The following is a 16,729-nucleotide window of genomic DNA, read 5'->3' as shown; positions in this document are numbered from 1 at the left end:
CTTCGAAACAGTTGTAATAATCGATTTCAGGAATGGCCTTTAGCTCCTTCTTCGCAGCGGCTTGAATCTCTTCTATCGACTCGAAACGGTGATTCGTGATTTTTTAACCAAAAACTCGACTAATATCGTTCCACAACCACCGTATTCACCTGATTTGGCTCCATGCGACTTCTGGCTATTCAGCAAACTCAAGCGGCCGCTCCGGGGACACTGTTTCGCTGCGAAGAAGGAGCTAAAGGCCATTCCTGAAATCGATTATTACAACTGTTTCGAAGATTGGAAAATCCGTTGGAATAAGTGTATTATATCAGGGGGGGATTACTTTGAAGGGGACGAAATTGATTTGCAAGAATAAATAAAGAATTTTCGAAATAAATGCAATGTCACCTTACTTTTTGGACACAGTAGTATATATATGTATAGAAAGATAAAGGAGGGCTTATATATGTAGAAAATAGATTTGCACTTTTTCGTAATTGGAAAAATATAATCAAGTAAGAAATTAGGTTAATTGAATTGCTAGATAAACTTTAAGATACTTACACCTGTAAGATTATAATAATTATTATAATTTTACAAATTGCTACAAAATACATAAAAAGTAATTACTGTATAACATTTCTGAAAAGTGTTATCTTGTTAATGTAACTAAAATAAATAATAAACTTACAATCCTGTGTACTTTTTTATTATTCTAATATTAAAATTTTTTTCTTTAGCAGTTTGCTTTAATTAGATATTAAGATATTAGGATCTTTTTCCTAAAGAAATATAGATAAAAAAAATATTTTAATTGTATAATATTTATATAACATTTAGAACTCTTAAACACAAAATCATTTAAATAATTTTTATATTTGACAATAACACAAAATATTTGTAAATCGATTATAATTGGAGAAAATAAAAGTTGCATTTCAATGTGAGAATTTAAATTTAGATTAGACAATAAAAATTTTGTCATGAATTTTTAGAATAAATATTTCAGTATACAGGGTGATTCTTAATGTGTCTACTTTTTGTGGATACTAATTGTATCCACTTTTTACTATAGGAGCATGATTTACCGGCGGATATGTATTTCTAACATATTAGAAATTAAAAATGCTTCTATAGTAAAAAGTGGGTACAACTATTAAGAATCACCTTGTATGTCAATATTAGTCTTTTATATAAAAAGTTAATCTCAATTACTGATTAAAAAAGTAAATGATACACCGCGTACAATGAAAATTATTATATATATGAAACATACAGAATATAATTTTTATTATTTACTAAGCAGCACTTTTATTAGATATTTTTTACTTCACAAACTGTATATAGTATTTCGATGATTCATTAATTGTTATTTGAGAGACTGGTGATCACTTATATTTTATTCATAGAAAAATTTACACCCGCGCGCACGTACATGTACACGAACACGCACACATGCTACACACGATTAACATCGATTTACATGGGATGTACCGTCATATTTGTAGATATAGGTTTTGATTAAAATATTATATAAATTAATTTATTTTATATATATTTTATGCCACATTATTTGAGCAGTCTTTTGATTTATAAAAATCTATTAAACGCAGTTCTATAAAACAATTTGAACTTATTTCTTATTCTAATTTTATTATCTTGCTTGTTTAGCAATCCATTGAAATTAAATTATAAATCAAGTTGACACTGTATCATTACGATGGAAATATTGTTAAAAAAAATTTAATACACACAGAGGCCTATTTAATTAAAAAATAATTTTTTTAAGGAAAAATTATACAGGAAATTCCAAAAAAACGCATACATACATTAATATTTAATCCACAATTGACATTGTGAATAATATTAAACCTATTCTTTTTATTATTTCTATTAGAATTTACTATTTTTTTCGCTATTATTGTACATACGTTTTAAGCCTTATATCCACGATGCTAGATCAATTAATAGAGATCTCGAACAGAAAAAAATTTACCAATCGCATTTGAACAATTTGGCAAACTGATTGGTGCGATTAGTTAATTTTTTCTCTGTCTAAGATCTCGGGATCGTTTTCTAACATTGTAGACACAAGGCTTTAGAAACGGTTTATTTTCAGAAAGTGGAAGATATTACACTGCATTTTAAATAATTTGATTTAATATAATACATATACTTTATTATATACAAAGGATTTGTTACATAAAATTTTTATGGTCATATATGTAGGGCGTGTAATAGGGAATTTGTTAAATGTTTTTTCGATTAACCCTTAACCCGATTGCCTTTGGATTTTTTTCATATTAATTTTTACGCTAAACTGATTCTTTAATGTTACACATGTGTGTAAAGGTGCCGTCAATTTGATGCTATAAATGCTTCGAAGCATTTAATTGATTAATCGGAATAAAGAATTTTACTAATTGATCAGTCGAAGAATGCTTCGGAGCATTTGTAACGTAAACATGAGATTTGTTTACATTGCATGCTCCAATACGTCATATACTCCAACGCGCTCCAACTCCAATACGTTTGTTCCAAATGTACTAGAATGCGTTGAAGTGAGTGGAAATACGTTGGAGCATGCAACTTGAACAAACCTTTGATCCTATCTGTTGTAATAAATAAACAGTTGACAGTCACGAAGTAGTGCACTTAACATTAATAACGTCTTTTAAAGATTTAGCTATTAGATATGTAGAACAATAATAAATGTTGTATAGGAAAATATATTATTGTTATGTATATATATATATATATATATATATATATATATATATATATATATATAATAAAATTGAGTTTCATATATATATATAAAAAAATAATTTCTATTGAATAATACTTTATAAATAATATTTTTATGTAAGATATATTTCTATACAAGCTAATATATTTTTTATATGCTAATATAAAAAATATTTTTATTAACGTAAAATAAATATATTTTATACAACATAAATTATTTTCTAAAGTATATTTTCGAATAAATATACTAACTTATTTATAATATCTTGATTTATACAAATCAAACTTATAATGATGTATATATTTTTGTGTGTACTCGTATGACACATTTATAATACTTTCACAATTAGATTTGGCAGGACCCTAATTATGCAACTATTATAAATTTGTTGGTGCAAACCGTGCAAACATTGAGCAATTACAAAATGATAAACCACTATTCAAGAGATTGTATACTCTGTGTGTATACTCTTGATGAAAAATGTAAATCAAAAACAAAAGTAACTTTTCGAGTTAAGGGTTAATACTTTTCAATGCGAATTATCTTTAGAAAATTTGATGGAAAACATTAATATATAGTGAGAATTAATAATTGTAACACAAATGTACAATTTTATGAATATGAATTATTTCAAAGAGAAGAGCATGGTATTTCAATTAATTCGAATTGAAAATTAATAGATTGCGGATTTATAATTCTGCAATTGGAGAGATCATTAGATTGTTGAAATACTTAAATAATTATATATTTTTAGAGATTGTATTCAACAATCCTACATACAAATTTTTGTCTTATTTACATTAACGTAAAGTCAATCTAGGATTGAACTGGAAAATTCATTTCACAAAAAATGTCGCTCTTTTCCTGCAATGTATTATAATGTTATATTCAACGTTAAAGAACTAATAAACATTCCCGGTTTTACATACAAAACATTTGTCGGTTCTTACATAAATAGTTATCTCTCGTGTTGTTTTCAGCACATTTCACTTCATTCCGCATAATTTTTAACATAATTTAACATACTTATGGTCCTGTATTCAATCTACATATACATATACGCGCAGCTGACAATGTGTGTGTGTGTGTGTGTGTGTGTATTTGTAATTTTATAAACAAAACATGGATTCTTCCGTTTTTAACAACTTCGTTTAAGCTACAGATAACAACAGTAAGAGATAAATAATCGTTATAATAGATGTGTGTGTACACGAACATCAATAACGAAATTAACGACAAGCGCAGTGAAACGATCTGCTAGACGGTACACACATGCACATAAATGTATGTATACTTATATACGTATGTACACAAGCGCATACACACACAATATATGTGTTTTACATATATATATACACGTTTATATATACACATATATAAATAAAACACATACACTATGTTATATATACATATATAACAATAATTCCTAATTCAATGAATATTAAGTATTCGCTTAAACGAATCAGCGTGCTCTATATATGTACATACGAAAAATCACGAAATTTCGCATCGCGACTATATATATATGTATGTATGTATGTATATATATATATATGGCCTTCAATGTAGCTTATTGTCGAAGCTCGGTTCGCAATAACAGCATAGCTATATTTTTAAGGATTAATACGTATTTCGTTTCGTTTACTATCTCGACGACGGGCAAACTTTAGAACTAGTAAGATTGCAAATTCGTAAAAAATATTATTGGTCAAGTATTATGTGCAACGTATGAACACTGAATAATTTTAACAGCAGAGTATCAATGGCTCGCAATAAATGTCATTCTATTTTAAAATGGAAAAAATTAAACAGCTATTATCGATGAATGAAAATAAATTGAGTTTATCTGTAAGAATTAAAAAAGATTGTTTTAAAAGTATGTTTTTCTACTCGCGCTACATATTGTTTGTTTGAGCACATTCTCAAACAATATAGTATTATTTTAATTCAATATTGATGTAATTTGAAAAATCAGTAATCACATATTGATGTGATTAGAAAAATGAATAAGCATGAAATAGAACGGATTTCGATATGGTATGATTGACATTTATTTAAGCTATTTAAAAATAAAATTTGAGTCACCCATCGTCAAGTCGTCGAGATATACATGCAAAATTAAAAGAATGTTGATTGCGTGCTAAATGAAAGAGACGACAAAAAAGAATAATCTCAAATGGCAGAGAAAACGCCAAAAGTCTAGTCTTTCTTTTTCCGTCTCGATATATTCATATAAGCAATACTACTACTGTGTAAGCAATCACGGATACATCTCTCGATATGCCAGGTATGTTTAGAAGGGCAATATTTTATCAATATAAACGCATCTTTTTATTTATCGTATAGATTAACAAGTATCCAAAAGCTACTGAAATATTGCCTTCTAAATACTTTACAACGACACTGTCGACAGTAATAACAAGCTATCCATCTTGAAACATAGCTTCAATTGTTTCATACCTACAGACTCACAAGACACAAGTTTTATGAATCTATAAGTTATTACTAGATTATTTATAACCAACAATGTTTGAGTTATATCATTGATGCATAATTGCTCTAAAAAGTCATCATTATAATGTATTTTTAAGTCATATGTGAATCGATGACTTATTCTTTAATTATTGCCACTAATTAATTGGCAGATGCGCAATTGGCAATAATTATTGTAAAGAACTGTTACTTTGCAGAGTGTACCTTGATGCATAGTTTAAAAAGGGCAAAAATATTTTATTTGACTTTATAATAATTATTCGTATGATAGGCATAATATATATTTGATATGTTAATTTTATTTTAATGTATAGTTTAGGATTTCTCAACTGATTCATTATAAATTACCTATAAATTATTGTTTTACTTAACTATTATCTATTTTACTGAACTTATTGTGTAATCGTACTTTCTTTTTTATAAAACAATAAATATGTACTCTATTTGAATACGAATCGAATCAGAATTTTTCGAAAATTTCGAATTTAAGATGTTTGAATATAAATCATATATATTGACAATTTTATAAAATTTATATTTAAAATGATTTTGTATTATATAAACAATATTATTTTTCTTACATAGAAAAATTTCTTATAATCTATATAAAAATTCTACTCAACAATAATTATGTTAATTACAAGATTTATTTTGACGATTCGATTCGATTTAAATTCATTCAAATAAAATTTTATCGACTTAATTTAATTCAAATTCGAACAAAGAAATTCGATTAGAATCGATTCAGTATTAAAAAAAAAAAAAAAAATATATATATATATATATATCTTTAATAAATAGCAATATTTCTTGTCCAGATGTTACATAGGATAAATATTTTACTAGTTTAGATCTAATAAGATCTAAGTTTATCACGGAAAAATGTTAAATGATTTCCAGAAATTAAATATGTAAAGAGACGCAAAATATCTCGATATATAATCACAAATAGAATATTTTTGTCCTTTTATATAACGTTTAGGCAAATCTCACATTGTATGTTCTTTGTATACGCGTTTACTAAAGAGAACGATACGTGGAGACACATTCATGACATATAACACAGTGTTTAGTACGTATATGTAGAAAGAGAGTCGTTAAATGGCAGTAGGGAAAACAAATTAATACACCGCTGTTTTTTCCCTCAGGCACCGGCGAAGCCATACACCTCCAGTACTCTAATCTCGAAGTCACCACTGGCGCAGAGGGGTGGATTGTTAAAGGTCGAGCACCGATCCGTCTTACCGAATCTTATATTCTCGTCCATCCAGATCGCTTGGCCGTCCCTAAAATCAAGTAGTAGATCAATTGCAATTTCTATCGAGTTATTATAGGTTACTGTGTTGACTTATAATAGATACTTATTATACTTATAATAAATATAAATCTTTTTGTACAAAATATATTACTATTTGATTCGAAACGGACAGCTATCAAGGCTTTCTCATATTCTTCGCAGGTTGTGCACTAGGTATTCTTAAAACTTCCTAGCGCTGATTTATAAAACTTACCCGCCACCGATTGTTATCATCTTCGAATCAGCGGCCATAAATAGTTCGGCTGAATGATGTACTCTAGAGTCATTGTGCGATGAATCCATGCCTACCCAAGGATACTTGGCTCGTTCAGGATACAAACTGAATAGGAATGTCTCACCGGTACCAAAGTATGCTTGTCTTTGACCCTTATCATCCTTCAAATTACGTTCACACCATCTGGTAGAACAATAAGCTCCAAATACCTGAAAAGCACCGTATAAATTATAAAATAAAGTCACAAAATAAAATATACATATTTTCACCAGATTTTAAATAAAATATCCAAAGAGATTAGGTTTGAAAAATGAATCGATATCCTTCTTTGAATAAGCCTATTGAAGTTTCATATTTTATAGAAATTATTTATAAAATTATTTTATATAATTTTTAACGTTTATAAAAAATATTAATAGAATTTTTGAAAACGAGCAAAAAATGTAGTACATTTACATGTCTAATGTAAAATAATGTCATATATAAATTTTATTAGCTATTCATTAAAAAGATGAATGTTTATTAACAGGTACACACCTCGTTATTACAAGTTTTTATCATTAGGAGGGTCGGTTCGTGTTGCTCAACTCGCACATAGAACGTCGTCAAGGAACATCCATGTTCTTCGGTTGTGTACAGCAAGATAGGCTGGTACATCGTGATTCTCATTGGTAGCCATGACCATAAAGTAAACAACTGGCAAATAAACAAATTCAACTAATTAATTGAACGTAAAAAATGTTGTTTTATAATTGTGCAAACAGTTTCTAATGGCTCACTAATAATTTAAGAGGAGCAAACTAAATCACGATAAGACATGCTTTATTGATAAATTAAATTTAAATGATTATATATATACATATAAATTATTTTATAGAAAAATACAATAATTGATATGTTAGTAAAAAATGGAGATTTTTATTTTTTTTGTGACAAAAATTTACCATTTTTTGATGCATTTTTGCATGAAAAACATTTTCCATAAAAAATTAACTGATATCTTTATTAAAGACACTTTTAGTCGTGAAAGTATTTTTTTATCATTCATCTCATTTTACTGTTCTTTGTTACATTTACTGCATTTTTCCATAATGAAGCAAAAGAATATCGAGATTTTTTGTTGGCCATTCTTTATTTTCTAGATAATATAATATTAATAATAAAAAATATAATTGTGATATAAACATATGTGTAATGTAATTGAATATAATAGATATAATAGATACATCAATTATGTTGCAAAAAGAATTCATTTCTATTTTCACTGAAATAACGTATTTATCACCTCCTTATTTTTTTATACATAAATTGTTTATAATTAGTATAATAGCAATGTATTAATTTATAAATTATTCTAACATAATGAAATATTACTCTCTTATAATCATTTACATTTACATACACACATATATGTATATCTGTATAAAAAAAACATAGAGCAAAATAATTAGAATATTTCCTATTTATAATATCGCAAACATTTTCTTCATAAAGAAACAATTCAAACAACAAAATGTGTTTCTATCTCGTTTATGTGAGATATCAACAAAACACGAAGGAACAACGCTGGTATGCTGGCGAGAGTAAATATCCGTATCTTTTGCAAATCAGTGCATAATATCATTCGTCATGCAACAGTCAGGGTAGCATCAATCGGTTAGAGATAAAAATACAAATGAATGTTATCGAGACGTCAACATGGGTTCTTGCGCTAGCGGTGATAAATGTATTTTTTTCAGCTGCAAGTTTTATATTTTTCTTAAAAAATTTTTCTCTGACTCTTTCTTCCTCCAAAACAAGAAAATATTTAACATTTTATACACGCACGCACGCACGCGCACACACACACACACACACGCACGCACGCACGCACACACACACACAATTATTTTATTTATTTTCAACTGAATCCACACATTTGGAACGATATTTCAAGTCATAGTTTCAACTCGAGGTTCCTTAGAGCAAAGTAAATCTCTGATCACTCATCCTATCTCAAAATAATTCTAAGGATTACATAATCTCTCTACAATCATACAACATATTTCGATTTTACTTTAAAACGTTCTGTATACATACAGAATTCGGTAGTAAAATTTAATTTTTTCGAGTTTGTTGTAAAAAACGATAAGATTTAAAGTAAATGAATAAAATAATAAAAAAGAATAATTTAGTATTTTCACTCATTTTATTTATAATAAGTTCTAGTAATAACATTCAATAAACGAGTACTTGTATATCTAACATATTCTAGTTTTTATACAAATTTTTCTTTATTTTATTTAAATTTGATTTAATTCTTGAATTTGCTGCAATATATTATTTTTCAATTAAACAACATTTTGAGGTTTTGTTTTAACACTTCTAAGTATTTTATTTACGACATATTTTAGAATTAAATCAAAAACACATATCAATATGCTATACATAATATTTATTGAATAGAGTAACGGAAAAATTTTTATGAAAGACTAGGAATTGTTAGATATATAGATACTTATTTACAGATATTATTAGAATTAACATTATAAATAAATGAGAATGTTGAAAGAGTATTCTTGTATATTATTTATTACTTTAGATTTTGCTATTATAACAAGTTCGAAAAAACCATCAGATCCTACTGCCGAGCTTTGTACATATTTTTAGGCGATTGTATATACACCAACGATAATATAAACATGCCACAGAGTAAAGACCTATGACTACTTGATGGAGCTTTCTGAATCTTAATTCAGTCGATGAGAGGACGGCCATGAGTACTTACATCAGGTACGTCTAGGATCTGAGAGCATATATTTTGTATGGGATAAACGCCCATTGATAAGGCGCGTGGTCCAGGACTGTGTGCGCCCTACACACCCGGTACCATTTAATCCAGTCATTCCAGTGAAGGCAGCACAACACAAGACAGCACAAACACATCAGTTACATCGATGTACAGTGCTGAGCACTAATGGTACCAATGCGAACTTTGCATGTACCCACTGCACAAATATTCCATGGAGATTGGATACTCTTTTTTCGTAACATAAAGTTACGTAAAAGAAAATGCAGGGTATAAAATATTACTACGTTTACCTGACACTGCTGAGATTGCTGCATAGAATAAATTTAATATTGATCACTACAGACATTTTAGGATTTAGCATACGACCCTGATGATTTTTCACTACAGTCATGACGATATCAGAAAGATATTGGAAGAAAAAAAATCGTGTAATATTTTCCTTGCACTATACATCAAAATAAATTAGGTTTTTTTGCATGCTACAACTTATATTCAATAAAACTTTACATGTATGATATGTGCCGAAGACTGATTCTTTTTGATACGCGAATTAATAGAAAATTGTAAATCTTCAATCAATTGTTACAATATCCATTCTTACACAGTTGATACAAATTTTTAGGGCATAACATTTTTGGTGCAAAATCTTTCGGAAATGCTAAGAATTATGATCGTCTAATAAAACAGAATTATTTTTATGATCAAAGAGCATTATATCACAAAATCTACAATAAGTGTTCATTTATCTTCTTATTCAACGTTTTCTCACTGCAAATTGTTCGTTTATATTTTTCTCTTCTATTTAATTTAGTTCACTATCTAATAACGATACTAGCAAATAACAAATATAAATTCTTAATATGTATTTATAAATTATTGGCAAATATAGTTATTAAATATATTATATATAATTATATATAAAATAGTTGTAAAAGATTTAATTTTTTAAAATTTAATTATAAAGATATTCAAAATATATAAATGTACATCATTTTAAATTCTCTATAATTTAATAAAGTACATCTTATATTAACATTTTATATTAAAATCTAGTTACTATATTATTACATAATAATAATAAATAGTAAGTTGTATTTTAAACGTTTAACTATTTAATTTGTTTGCACATTACACTGTAATGTAATAACGTGTATTTTGCTTCAAATATTTTGAAATGGTAGCCTCTTTAAGATGTTGGCAGATAAAATAGACACGATATTGATTTCCAATGTGATAAAAGAGATGCCCTCGATATTAGGACGTAAAGGCAAAATGACCGAATAATTTTTTAACCATGAGGTAAGCTTCGAAGACCAATTTTTCTAAAAATAAATATATAAAAAATATAATTTGAAAAAAATTATGTGTTTCACAATTTTAGATATTATGTATCTTGGAAACTAAGCTTTATATTAAATTTTAATCAAAAAGTAAAAACTGCTGGAGGATTAACTAAAAAATGTGATTTTGATATCTGTTTTTGTTTCTGTTGTGTATCATACCGATAGAATTCTTGTAAATTCTTGTAGTATAAAGATTTTAAAATACAGAAAAACATAGAACGTAGAACGCGATTTCGGAAACAAACTTTTTTGAGGAACAAACATGATGATAAATGATGAATAAAATTTTATCTAAGAAAAGCATCTCTCAAAACTTGGTATAATATCTGAATCAATACCATAGAGCCACATTCAAGAAAACAGAGATATGAGTTTATAACACTGAATGGAACGAAAATAATACTAAACGCTCGCCAAGCAAAGCTCGATTTATGTCATTTAATTGAGATGAGATTTTGTGTTTACATATTTGTATTATACTTTCATGGTTTAGATTCCAATTTTCTTGATTATAAAATACAAGCAATACTCGTGAATTTATTAAGAAACTCCACGCCTATAAATTGCAAACTAAAGCTTCGAAAAAATTAATGGTTTTCCTTTTTTAAGATTTCTGATCACTTAATGCAGCTGTATTGATCTATAATGTTAAAAATAAAAACTATAAAATTTTTTTCTTGTATGTATCCAAACATATTAGTCTTTTTCACATAGCTATGATAAATTTATAAATTGAATTAAAGAATAGACAAGTTTCAATCTATTATTATAAAATACATTCTTGCTGAATGTGTAGGACTCATATGAATATTTTTTCTCAATAAGGCATAATTAAACAAAGTTTCTCTAATACATTGTTAATAATTTAAATTTTTGAATGCGAAATGGTCGCATGCAAAAAAATTGATTTATTTCGACATACAGCACAAGAAAAAGATTTATGTTTTTCATTTCTAATTTATAATCTAATACGGCTGCAAAAAGGCTGCAAAAATCCCTCTTGTTAAGAGAAGGAAGAAGAAAGAATAACGCGACGGATGGAATAAGACAGTCATATCTGAGAAATTATAATTCAATGTTTGGATTATAAAAGTTGCTAGATTAATTTTTTTTTTTTAATCAATCTTGTGTGTGAGCTGCTATAAGTCATGATTGCAATCCGCATTGATACACGCGGAGCCACACTGAAAAAGCCAGCGAAAATTTCACATTATGCGTTGCAGTAGACATTGCTGACGAGAGTATTGGTTACTGCCGCGTTGATAGTGGAAGATGTATTAAAGGAGTCTGCGGATGGATAAGTAACAGCAACAAAGCTGGCACGACAAATGTATGGCGATGAGTATGTGTAGAGTATGAGTGTAATATAAATGATATGTCTTAGAAAATATAAAAAGGGGGAGGAAATAAAGGTAAAGGTGGGCAGAGCACATGAAATTGACAACACATTTCCCAAAAAGATAATTATACGATACCCTGTCTTTGTACGTGTCTTCACATTCTTTCTGAAAACAAATGGAATCATTGAGAGATTCAAAAGGTTCGCCAAACCCTATAAGAGACTACTTTAACACGCTGGGCTGTACAAAGCGGAGATTGAAACCATTTTACAGGATATTCAGTAAATTGCAATACAACCGATCTTAGAAAAACAATTTTTCGTAAAAAGAAAAAAATATTTAAAAGAACAAACTTTGTAGATTGTGTAGTTTTCAAGAGAAATTGCTTTGAACATAAAAGTGCATCTATTAGACTAACGTACATTGATAGATATATATATATGTATATATATATATATATATATCAAACACTGGAATTTTTTATGACAATTAATTAAAGAGGTATCAAATTTTCAATGCCAGGATATCATTACATATATCATTACATTTGCAATCATTGTATCTCATCTTTTATGAAATTAAGATTATTAATTTTTATTAATTTTATATATATATATATATATATATATATATATATATATATATGTTACTCTCTCATTCTCTTTTTATGCTCTCAATTTGTTTTGTCTTTTTCTCGGAAACAACGTAATCGAAATAAAAATAAAATTTGATAAAAGGTATTTATCGAATATCTTTCGTTTTTTTTCCCACGAGAAATTGCTGTCTTTCTGATTGCATCACGATTTATTGAGCATTCTGAAATTTCATCGAGTTAAGATTTGGATATCGTAGGCATGCAATAATGATCCTTACGTTTATCCGTGTGTAAATGAAACGCGATAATCGGCATAAGGTCTTTTCTCGCATATCTGTAACATCGAAAATCGAACTCAACGAAATTATATTGGTTTCAATTCTCATTACAAAAAGAAATTATATAAAATATTTCCCAGCATAAGCAACTCATTTCATTCCTCAAATTGAAAAAGACAAATTATAACAAGTGATATTTAATAATTTAAATTGTCTCCTTCGTTTTAAGGAAGTAAAAGGGGATAGTTACATATGCTTAAATAATAAAATACTGCATACTATATAAAACTATAATATAAATACTTCATATTTGTGCCTGTAAAAATTCTGTCAATTAAAATTACGATTATGCGAGCAAATTTCGGATTCACAAGAGTTTTGCTTTTGGCGAAATTTATGTAGAAAATAGTTTAGATTTAACATGTCCTATTTAAATTTACTATTCAATGTTGATATATTCATTCCATTAAAAATAAATTAGATAAATACGTGGATTAAATGTTTATACAATATTCTTTTTAAATTTGTTTAAAAAAAGCTCTTCAATTTATAATATTGTATAAATAATTTAATGATAAAATTTCAAACAGAATTCAGAAGAAATTTAACGACACACACTTTAAAAATAACATCAATACTTCTTTAATAAATTTTAATATTTAGGAATTATAATAAATACATTAAAAAATTTAAAAGTTAAACAATTACAATAATGATCTACTCTGCGTTTTTTTAAGTACAACCATACAATATAATTAAAATTATAAAAATATAGAAATACGATATTAGATCATATAAAAACATGCTAAAAATTAATTATTTAAAAATTATCGATTTTTAATATATTTTTCTATTTAACGAAAGTGATTGGATGTATTTATCATTACTATCCTGCCTGTCAAACTATAATTTTAATCTTTAGCTTATAAATATTCATCAAGCTACAAATGCTTTCACGTATTGTGATTGATAGATACGTCAACGTCAGCAAATTTTTTATCAATAGATTCCGATAAATGTGGAATTGAGTTAACAAAAAGGAAGAGATAGATGAACAACGTACTTCTCGTATTGTGAGTGTATGTGACATCATCTGAATGTTGACTTGAGACTGGCTGGTGGGTAGATTGTCTGTCGAGCGTGATCTGGCCAAGGATCGGGATCCTGACAGAACGCTCTTGCTCTTAAGAGCCATTTCAGTGCGTAGAAATACCCGTGATATATATGCTGAGCTGAGTCCGCGTATCCCAAAAGCAGTGCGCAGAAATTTAGCGGGTGTCACCTATAAGATGAAGATGAGTTATTTTTTACAGCATTCTCCAAACTTGAAGCTTCGTAAAATCACATAATCAAGCAAAAAAGATATACAAAAATTTTGCTTACGATTTATAAATTTACTCCTAGGTAAAATATATATGTATTTATATATTTATCTATACATGTTTACATAAGTATTTATTGATGTATTTATCTATGTATACATATATATTTTTTTATTTTATTTTATGTTTAAACTACTTTTATTTAAAAGCAAATGTAACATTTTATTTTTCTTTTGCTATTTAATATATTAGTTTTCTTGTACTTTTCAAAATTTATTTTTTATATTACATAATAGATTATATCATTTCAGTAAAATTCCTTTAGTTTTTATAATAGTTGATAATTATTTTGCGATAGCACAATTTATTTTAGATTCTATTACTCACTGGCATTTGTCTGCAGAACTTCGACAAAGCAGCATCTATACCATTCTTCGAAATCTCTTTCATCCATTCGGAATTTTGAGGCGAAGAGTGCTTATAAAATAATAAAACTATAGCCATAGCGACCCGATAAAAGACCTGCAAAAGAAGAATTATTTACTTTTATAATAATAAAATTTTATAATAATAATTATGAAAGCATAATACTTTAATAAATCGCACATATGTCTAAAAAGAACAATTTTAGGATGATATAGCTAATGCTCAAAAATGCTCGCAAAACAACTTTCTGTTGGCATCGACTCAAACATCAAATTTAACATTTGTCCTATTCCTAGAATATAAGTGCATTGCACAGTACACATAACATGCGGTTGATCTTTATCTGTCGGTTGGGTAAATGCCAATTTTTCTCGCACTCTCATATGTGCGATAGATGGGCGGTTTCACGTGCTGTTTCCCGACTGGTTCTTTGAATGCACAGCAGAGTCAAAAGTTAAGTTCGGAATTTTCTGGTTAGCGTACGGTTCAAACTAGTTTGAATTCAGAATTTATAGTAATCGAGTGATACTAACATAAGTTCAAACTTTCTCGAAGTTTAAATTGTTTTGTGATCTTTGTATAAGCATTTAGGATGTAAATTAGGTATTTATAGCCGAACAGTTCGTACAACTGCTTATCGTAAAATAAAGAACACGAAAATATACATTTACTTCACTTTATCAACCCATAATTTTATGTGTACGGAAGCATGGCATACCAATTCTATCTCTTTATTGTTTATTTTACTAATGTAGATTAATTTTAACTTTAAATTTTAACTAAAGTTTGGTATGTAAAAAATATTATTTTCACTCGAACTTTCGATATCTAAGAGGTCAAACTTTTAAATATTATAAATTGTTTAAACAATTTGATCAATTATGTCCTAATTATACAAATTGTTTAAATTTAAGGCTCAAATTTTTAATTATAAGTAAACACCATATCGTAAGTGAATACAATTTATAAAAGATGCTGATAGAATTAGCAATTATATTTAATAAACATGTAAACTTACCTTAATGCCTTCGTGAAGAAAACAGTCCATAACCCTGACTAGATGTTGAAATGGAAGAAGTTGAAGAATCCACCAGATCCAGTCCATGTAGATTCTTTCTGCCCTTGAACCGGAGCAATGCCTCGCTAAATGTACAGCAGCTGATTTCTGAAAATCGTGAAATTGAAAAATAAATACTATTTATTATTTATATATTTATGTTACTAGAAATCTATTGTTTGTAAATTTTTGATTGAAAATAATTTTATACTTTAAAGTTTATATCTCTTTTATACCATTTTAGTGATATATATATATATATATATATATATATATATATATATATATATATATATATATATATCGATCTGGAGTAATATCAATTGAAAAAGAGATAGATACATAGATAAAGAAGTTTATTCTACCATGAGATAAGGTAGTGAGGCAATGAAAAATACAGGATATCTTGCATAAAATGTCGTATAGTCCAAAATATTAAACATTGCAATTTTTGTCAGTTTTTAATTCTAGAATCGTGATTATTTTGTACGATAAATAGGGTATCATATCCGAACAGTAAACATATATAAACAGAAAATATTCATTCTTATCACTTTATGTTATATTTATTTGTTTTATATTTAAAGTTTAAATAATATTTAAGATGATTACAAAGGAAAATAGAAATAAATCATTCAAGTGAAGACAAATATAATTGTCTGAAATCTAAAAGGTAGGAATTTATTACTTACAACATGTTTCTTAGTGATTTGTTCTACTGTTTTCCACGTAACTTCATAAAGGAGTTTGGTTTGCGTGATAAACATTTTCTCTTTGGCAGCTACCAAAGTAGCCATACAGTGGTAACATTCCTCCTCTGAAAA

At 27.5% G+C, this 16,729-nt stretch overlaps 2 protein-coding genes across 7 annotated transcripts in view; one reads left to right on the top strand and one right to left on the bottom strand.

Moving 5' to 3' along the window:
- The window catches only part of LOC105205313, a 37,854-nt gene extending 31,210 nt beyond the window's left edge, over positions 1-6,644 (top strand). For both annotated transcript variants that reach the window (XM_026134624.2, XM_039454609.1), the window contains exon 16: positions 6,370-6,644. In XM_026134624.2, coding sequence (XP_025990409.1) covers positions 6,370-6,403 — 34 coding nt within the window. In that variant the 3' untranslated portion in view covers positions 6,404-6,644. The remainder of the gene's footprint in view (positions 1-6,369) is intronic.
- Positions 5,984-16,729, bottom strand: part of LOC105205328 (GTPase-activating protein skywalker) — a 32,785-nt gene continuing 22,039 nt past the window's right edge. For 2 of the 5 annotated variants that reach the window (XM_039454612.1, XM_026134626.2), the window contains 9 exons: positions 16,598-16,722; positions 15,867-16,013; positions 14,810-14,944; positions 14,164-14,382; positions 12,363-12,392; positions 9,521-9,607; positions 7,291-7,449; positions 6,733-6,962; positions 5,984-6,507 (listed from right to left, as the gene is read on the bottom strand). In XM_039454612.1, coding sequence (XP_039310546.1) covers positions 6,366-6,507; positions 6,733-6,962; positions 7,291-7,449; positions 9,521-9,607; positions 12,363-12,392; positions 14,164-14,382; positions 14,810-14,944; positions 15,867-16,013; positions 16,598-16,722 — 1,274 coding nt within the window. In that variant the 3' untranslated portion in view covers positions 5,984-6,365. The remainder of the gene's footprint in view (positions 6,508-6,732; positions 6,963-7,290; positions 7,450-9,520; positions 9,608-12,362; positions 12,393-14,163; positions 14,383-14,809; positions 14,945-15,866; positions 16,014-16,597; positions 16,723-16,729) is intronic. The other 3 variants (XM_039454611.1, XM_026134629.2, XM_026134630.2) reach the window with 3 other exon arrangements.

Source organism: Solenopsis invicta, chromosome 10 (assembly GCF_016802725.1).
Source record: "Solenopsis invicta isolate M01_SB chromosome 10, UNIL_Sinv_3.0, whole genome shotgun sequence".
Lineage (NCBI taxonomy): Eukaryota > Metazoa > Arthropoda > Insecta > Hymenoptera > Formicidae > Solenopsis > Solenopsis invicta.
This window is presented reverse-complemented; position numbering and strand designations above follow the sequence as displayed.